The sequence below is a fragment of the Apium graveolens genome, unplaced genomic scaffold, assembly GCF_009905375.1.
Source record: "Apium graveolens cultivar Ventura unplaced genomic scaffold, ASM990537v1 ctg6595, whole genome shotgun sequence".
Lineage (NCBI taxonomy): Eukaryota > Viridiplantae > Streptophyta > Magnoliopsida > Apiales > Apiaceae > Apium > Apium graveolens.
The window spans coordinates 68,188-76,259 of NW_027419619.1; the positions used below are offsets into that span (position 1 = coordinate 68,188).

Here is an 8,072-nt window from a genome sequence, read left to right on the forward strand (position 1 = left end):
ATATTTTCAATATTGTTAAAATATGTAAATAGACAATAATATATTAATTCTAGATCTTGTAATTAGTTTTTAATATTTTTACATTAGTTTAACGATTTTTGATTATTTTTACAAAACTTTATTGTTTTGTAATTTATTTTGCTAAATTCAACCGCAAGTGGTTGGTTGTCTATAATAAATACAACCGCTTTTAGTTGAACATTAAATACAACCACTTTCGGTTAAATTTCTAAATACAACCGCTTTCAATTAAATTTAGCCGCCTGTTTATCACAACTTAATTCGGTTGAATTAGGATATCCATTTTAGCAACCCTACTGCCTCTTTCATTCCAGCAGCCGCAATTCTTCATCCTCTCCCTTCTTTCACCCCATTTTGCATTCATGTAATCATCCATTATCATCAAGTAAGTAAAATTATCGATTATTTTTTGTTGTATTTTATGAATTTTATAAGTCATTGTTTTTTTCATAATTGCATACCTTTAACATATGTAGAAATGATTTGATTAATTTGAATTTGTTCATAAATATCAAATAATTGTTGTGTACTAACTTTATTGATAGGATGATGATACATAGTGTAATATGTTGATATTATTTTATTTGACAAACAATATATTGATATTGTTAGTGGTAAATAATTACGTATATGTCTGCATTTGTAGATGGCATTCGATCGTAGTTGGATTGGTCGTAATCGATTTAATGAGGCAAAATATATAACGGAAGAATATAAGGCTGGAGTGGATCGTTTCATTAAATTTGCTATAGAACATGGTGAAGAAGAAGATAATGTTCTTATAAGATGTCCGTGCCAAGATTGTCGAAATAGGTATTTTAAGTTGCCTAATACCGTGAAAATTGATTTGTATCGACATGGTATCATGCAATGGTATACTATATGGGATTGTCACGGGGAGAAAGATATATCACAAGTCGAGGTTGGAACGAGTTCTAGATACAGAGACGACGACATGTATGATGCACATGATGATAACAATTTTGAGGATTGCGAGAATTCTGAAGAACCAAACGAAACAGCAAAATCATTTTACAGGATGGTGAATATTGCTTTTGAACCAATTTATCCAAACAATGTCAATTTTACAACATTGGAGTTCTCAATGAAGTTACTTGAGTGGAAAAATAAGCATAATTGTAGTAATAATGGCTTTGATGATTTGCTTCATCTTATTGGATTAGTATTGCCTAGTGATCATAAATTGCCCCAAAAGTACTACACCATGCGAAAGATGATTAAAGGATTGCATATGCAATATGAGAAGATTGATGCTTGCGAGAATGATTGCATGTTATTTTACAAGGAACATGGTGACAAGACAAAGTGTGATATATGCAATGGAGACAGATACCAGAAGCAGAAAGATCCTAAAAAACAGAAGATTCCACGAAAAATCTTGCATTACTTTCCTATTACCATGAGATTGCAGCGTCTATTCATGGCCGAGACTACTGCAAAATGTATGAGATGGCACCATGATAGAATTGCAATTGGAGGTGAATTAAGTCACCCATCGGATGGAGATGAATGGAAACAATTTGATCGGAGATTTCAAAAATTTTCAAAAGAGATTCGAAATGTAAGACTCGGGCTCTCTACAGATGGATTTGACCCTTTTCGCGACAAGCACGCGAAGGAGTATACGGTATGGCCCGTGGTAGTTGTTGTGTACAACCTTCCTCCCTCTATGTGTACAAAGGCTCCATATATGTTCATGCCTCTTCTTATTCCTGGGCCGACAGATCCAACCAAAGACTTGCATGTTTATCTTAGGCCATTGATTGATGAATTGAAAGTGCTGTGGAATACTGGAGTTGAAACATATGACATGTTCTCACGTACAAATTTTATCATGAAGGCGGTACTTTTGTGGACTATTAGTGACTTCCCTGGACTTTCCATGCTTAGCGGATGGTCCACCAAAGGTAAGTTATCGTGTCCAGTTTGTATGGGAGAAGTACAAGGTAAACAACTCAAATATGGTGGGAAAATAAGTTTTTATGGCACTGCTCAATATTTTTTAGATGCAGATGATCCTCTAAGAAGGAGTACTAAATTTGGAAGTGTAGAGAGGCGATCAGTTTGTGCTCGACATTCAGGGGGCGTGCAAAGGTGATGTGTGAGCAAATACAGTTTCCCCCTCCGAGAAAGTCACATAAGAAAAAACCAAGAGATTATGGGGCAAATACAGTTTCCCCCTCCGCTTCCTGCCATTTCTGTTTATTATGATAGCCTTATAACTATCGACAAAGCTAGAAGTGTAAAGTATAATGCTAAAACAAAGAGACACATCCAAGTTAGACTAAAGTCTATAAGGGGTCTTGTGTCTGATAGGATTATTGCTATAGAGTTCATAGGACCTCTTGATAATATAACTGATCCACTGACTAAAGGGCTTGAGCATGCTGTAGTCCTTAAGTCGAGGTTGGGGATGGGACTGATAACCCATCATAATTCATCAATAGCGGGAACCCAATACACCCGAGAGGAGATCCCTCGAAGTGTATTCAATGTGGTAATAACAAATTATAAGGTTGAATTGGTAGTACATCTACCATATACTTTTAGATACTTATGTATCTGAGTCTATCCCCTATAAACCTTAAGAGGTACTTGGACCGCTAGTTAGCAAGAGTTTTAACAAATTCTGATTGTAACAGTTTTGGATCAGGATTTGATAAATTCTGATGGACCAAATAGTGTGTCAGAATTTGTAAACTCTGAATGGGGTCAAGTTGAAAGACGAGATGTTAGCATTACATCTTTGGAGATGCCCAGCTAAGCGAATGCAATTGTGTGGTCGCAATTAGAGGAAATCGTTATTCCTTGAAGCATTCAACGAACAGGATCGAGACAAGACCATATCGTCTCAAAGCCGTAGATCTGCACCATAGCCTTTTGACTTGTCGTCGTCTATGGAGTGTGGTTACACCAAACGGATAGAGATTCAAGGTGAAACATTCCATCTATATACGGTAGCCATCGAAGTAGGGGACTTATGAGGGTTCAAACTCGGAAGGGTACCGACTCTGAAAAACAAGTCATGATAAAATCTGATATGCATTTTTGTATGAATTTGTGGGGGATTGTTAGAAAATGGAAATTTGAAGACATATGTAATATGTCTTCTTGACGTAATTTCTGGTTAATAACAAGTGGAGGTTGTTCCTTGCTATAAGGACATAAACTTTCATATTTGGATCTAAGATATTTTCTTAGTGAAATCCATGTAGAATTAAGAGCAAGAATGCTTATTTGTACAAGAGTTGTTTCGATTTTAGTTGAGAAGCATATTTTGAAATTTATGCAATGTTCAGGACCTGAGGCTAGAGGTTTAAGACCTGATGATGTTCTGAGATAAGTTTCTGCAATGTTCAGGGCTTGAGGTTGGAAGCTCAGGACCTGATGGTATGCTGAAAACAATTCTGGAATGTTCAGGGCCCGAGGCTAGATGTTCAGGTCCTGAGGTGCTGAAAAGTTTTGGTTTATTTAGGGCCCGAGGCTTATGCTCAGGGGCTGAACTGGAAGCCAATTGCTAAAACTATATAAACATGTTTTGTATAAATAAGTATATTAAATATTAATATTTGAGTGAAGATTATTATTATTTTAATAATAATTAGACTCTTATACAATATATAATAGATCAGATTACATACGTTACTTTTGTAGAGAAGAGCAAAAGTTGAAGTGTTTGAAAATCTGAGAGGGAGATAGATTGGGGAAAATAAATAGAAACCCTTGAACATCATCTCTCTGGCTCTCTCCCACATATATATACATATATTCATTGATTTTATTGGTGAATTGAGGTGCTGATCGTTGTTGAGCCTTCTCGTATCTGTGAACGGATCGCTCTGAGCTGTTTTATCCTGTAAGTCATATTGTGGCAACCCATCACAATATAAGTGGGGCAATAATATCTTCAAGAACAGTCAAGTCTTCTTGAGGGCTTGGCGACTCAGTTGATTCTCTAATTCTAATAAAGCTTCATAGGGCTAAGTCATTTTCTCTAATTTCTTGTCAATTCGGTCTCTAATTATATATTGTTTGTGCCTTTGTGTTTGTTTCGTTACTTGGTTGAATTTGCCTGTTCATGTTAATTTGTTATATATAACTGTCCCATTGTTGCGCCTATAGTAATATTCCCAACAATATATACCATGTTTATGTCTCTTTCTTTTAGTCACAACCAGGGGTGGATCTGAAAATATTTACTTCGTGGTGCACCGAGTAAATTTTGGATGACACCCTCTTGTTTTATTTATTTTAATGTGGGCACTTTAATATGTTCTTAAAATTTTAAATGGTTAAGAAACGTAAAAGAATTCTTTAGGGAGGACGCATGTTCTTCGATGGCCCTTTACTAGAATCTCCCCCGATCAGAACTCTCTAGTGAGTCTTAAGATTTTGTTTGAGAACAAAATGCTGCAGTTTTGGAAATGTCTCAGGAAACTATAATCCATTTTTAATCGTTCACATGATTTTGTGTTAAATTTTGCACAGTAACATTTAAATTGAGCTTACTAATAAAATTAATTTTAGAATTTTCGTTGATTGAGATTTGTTTAATAGACAAACCAGAAAAACATAAAAATTTATTTTGCTAAAGTGAGGTGCTGCTGAGATGCTCATGCTCTTATCATATGGCCAAATTCCTTGCTACCTTTATACTGGATGAATGCACTTCATTTACAGTAATTATGGACTACTTTTGTAATCCTGCCTTTGTTTGAAGAATGAAACATATATTAAAGAAGGGTTCGTTCCATAACAAATATTGTTAATAGTTGCTGTTGGCACAATGTAAGCAATATACTATATATATATACGTGTGTGTTTGTGTATGACTGGAGAAAACAAGTATTTTGCCGAACTACTATTTTTTATTATGTTAAAGCAATTACAATATATAATGAAAAATAATAAGAAAGTGACTCCTACAAACTAAGATCTGGAAAATTGAAAGTCCTAAACAAACTCAAACATTAACATCTTATTTTGTAATGCTCCTATTTTATCTCGTTATGCTCACCAGAAACTGAAGACTCGGACAACATTAAGCACACACTAAACTAACAACTATCAACTAGAGTTCATGAATAAGGACAAGTTAAAATTAAATTCCAACAAACTCCCTCTTAATCTAAACTTTTCTGAATGCATTTCTTTACTCCAAGCAGATTCCTCATAATTTCAAAATTAACATAGGTCAGGGCTTTGGTGAGAGAATCTGCCCTTTGTTCTTCAGTACACGTGTGCTTCACAATTATTTCCCCATTCTCCACGCATTCACGTATAAAATGATACCAAATATTTATGTGTTTGCTTCTACCGTGAAACACCGGATTTTTAGCCTATTGCAGACTTATTGTCAATAAACAACGTAACTGGACCAATGTCTTGTTCAGTAACTCGAGACAACAGCTTTCCCAACCAAATAGCCTGACAAGCCGCTGCAGTAGCTGCCATGAACTCGGCCTCACAGGATGAGAGTGCCACACATTTCTGTTTATGTGAGGCCCATGTTATCAAGCTTTTATTGAGGTAGAAGACCATTGAGGTAGAAGACCATCCCCCAGTGCTTTTTCTGTCTTCCACGTTACCAGCAAGATCGCTTTCTGAGTATCCGACCAAAACTTCGTTGTCACTGTCCTGTGAGTAGATTAAACCGAAATCCAATGTCCCTTTTACATAGTGAAGTATAAGTTTTGCTGCAGCCTGATGTAGAAGAGTTGGTCTCTCCATAAACCTACTCACAATGCCCACATAATATGCTATATCAGGTCTGGTGTGGACAAGATATCTCAAACCTCCAATTATACTTTTAAACTCAGTAGAGTTGACTTCTTTTCTGCCTTCGTCTTTGTTGATGATTTCCTTGGGATGCATCGGAACTTTAGTCGGGCTGCAGTACAACATACCAGCTTTGTTAAGAATTTTCTTCGCGTACCCCGTCTGTTTTGTAGTAGGTTAGATTGCTAAAATCACACATATCAAACTTACTTGCCATTTGTTCCTTGAACTCTGTGATGGCTGCAACATTTGCTCCTATTAGGAAAATATCATCGACATAGATGCCAATTATTATCACTTCCTTTCCCCCATTTTTTGTGTACACAGCCTGCTCATAAGCACACCTGACAAAGCCCAACTCCTCCAAACATTTGTTCAATTTTGAGTACCAAGCCCTGGGAGCTTGACGAAGACCGTATAGAGCTTTTAAGGGTTTGTAAACAAGATGTTCCTGTCCTGGTTTGACAAACCTTCGGGTCGCCTAACATAGACCTCTTTCTTGATTTCCCCGTTCAAAAAAGCCATTTTGACGTCAAGATGGTGAACCTCCCAGTTCCCTTTTGCAACATGAGCAAATCAGTAGGCTTATTGTCTCAATTCGCGTGACTGGTGCAAAAACCTCATCGAAGTCTATGCCTTATTTCTGCACACATACTTTGGCTACAATCCTTGCCTTATGTTTAATAATATTTCCGTTTGCATCTCGTTTAATCTTGTATATCCATTTCAGATCAATGGGTTTTCAACCTTGAGGCAGCTCTGTTAACTCCCAGGTTCCATTTCTCTCTACTGCATCCATTTCAATTTCCATAGCTTTCTTCCATTCAGCTCCCCTAGCTGCTTGAGTGTAATTTGCTGCCTCATCTAACCCCATTAGATACAATTCTTCACTTTCCAAATCAATGGGTTCGGTTTCACCGTAAATCTCACTTAGTGGCATGTACCTTCGAGATTCATCATCAGATTCTGAGCTCGATATGGACCTATTAGAGTTTGAAGTGCCCCCTATTGACATTTCTCTCCCAGAGGCTGAGCTAGACATACTTGGGCTTTGCACATCACTTGCAGCAGTGCTACTGTGGTTGTCATTTGAGGCTGATAATCTTGTTCCGGAGTTATCAGTTTCTTCCCATACTTCATCACCTTCACTTGATGTTTCCAACAAGTTTGTGGCCACAGTAAATGATCCCAACCGTGTTGTTCCCTAAATTTCTTCTAAGTGCCACTTTCTTATTAAGTCAGGCGGAAAGTGTTTTAAATATAAGCCTTAGGTACTTAAAAAGAGAATGTCAATTGAAGTTATTGTTGCTCCTGAACATTTTTGGTGTGATAAGGCGAGGTCAAGTAGTTTTGTGAGGTTTTAAATAGGAGCAACACTAGGGATCCTAAAATTGTTTCCGGATGCAGAGTGTTGCATTTCAATTCCAAGTAGTTGTTGGTTATGAGTATTTATAACTTTGTCCATGTTAGCTGTACAATGGTCTGATCAGATGTCTCACTGGGCGACAATGTCATCCCTGTATTAGTGATAGTTGCCACATTATAGTCAGGAAAGGTTGTCATGCACACAGCTAGAGTGTTTTGATTGAAAGTGTTTGACATGAAACTATGACTACCTCTAGTGATCCTTACTTGTTCTGGATATCCACCTCGAACAATATCCTTATGGTAGAATCTCTTATGGTTTTATTCAAAACCCTTGCTGAGCGAGTTCTGAGAATGTAGACGAAACATTTGTAATTGGAATCAGAATGCATATGCAGATCATTATGCTAAAATCAAGAAAAGTAAGTTATGGCACATAGGTCCGGTATTTCAGTTCTTAAAAAAGGCTGAAACATCTAATGACTCATCATCTGAGCTTATTGTCCAGGTATCCCTTTTTCGATAAGAGAGAACAATGTAGCAGTGTATGTTAATGGAACATTGCACTAGATTGTATCTTGCAGTATTGGATTGTATCTGGGACTAATGGATTGTATCTTGCGATGATTGATGATAACTTCCTTGTTATCTTCACTAGGATGATAACTCCCTTGTTATCTCGAGTTGGTTTCGATAAGTTCCAGCTGCCCCCGATAGTTTCATATGATTTCGCTGCCAAGCATTTGAGAGATTTTCTCTTCACCAGCAGTGATCTTTTCTCAGCCCTTCCTTTTGTCGAGACTCTTGTGCTCCTGGATGAGAGTGAACCTTCAGTTGAGACTCTTGTGCTCCTAGATGAGCGTAAAGAGTGAGCATTTGACCTGATT

At 37.0% G+C, this 8,072-nt stretch overlaps 1 protein-coding gene across 1 annotated transcript; it reads left to right on the plus strand.

The window, feature by feature from the left end:
- Positions 1–667: 667 nt before the first annotated feature.
- LOC141703381 (uncharacterized) lies at positions 668–2,140 on the plus strand. The gene has a single exon (XM_074506911.1). The coding sequence runs from the start codon at positions 668–670 to the stop codon at positions 2,138–2,140; it is 1,473 nt and encodes a 490-aa protein (XP_074363012.1).
- Positions 2,141–8,072: the final 5,932 nt, after the last annotated feature.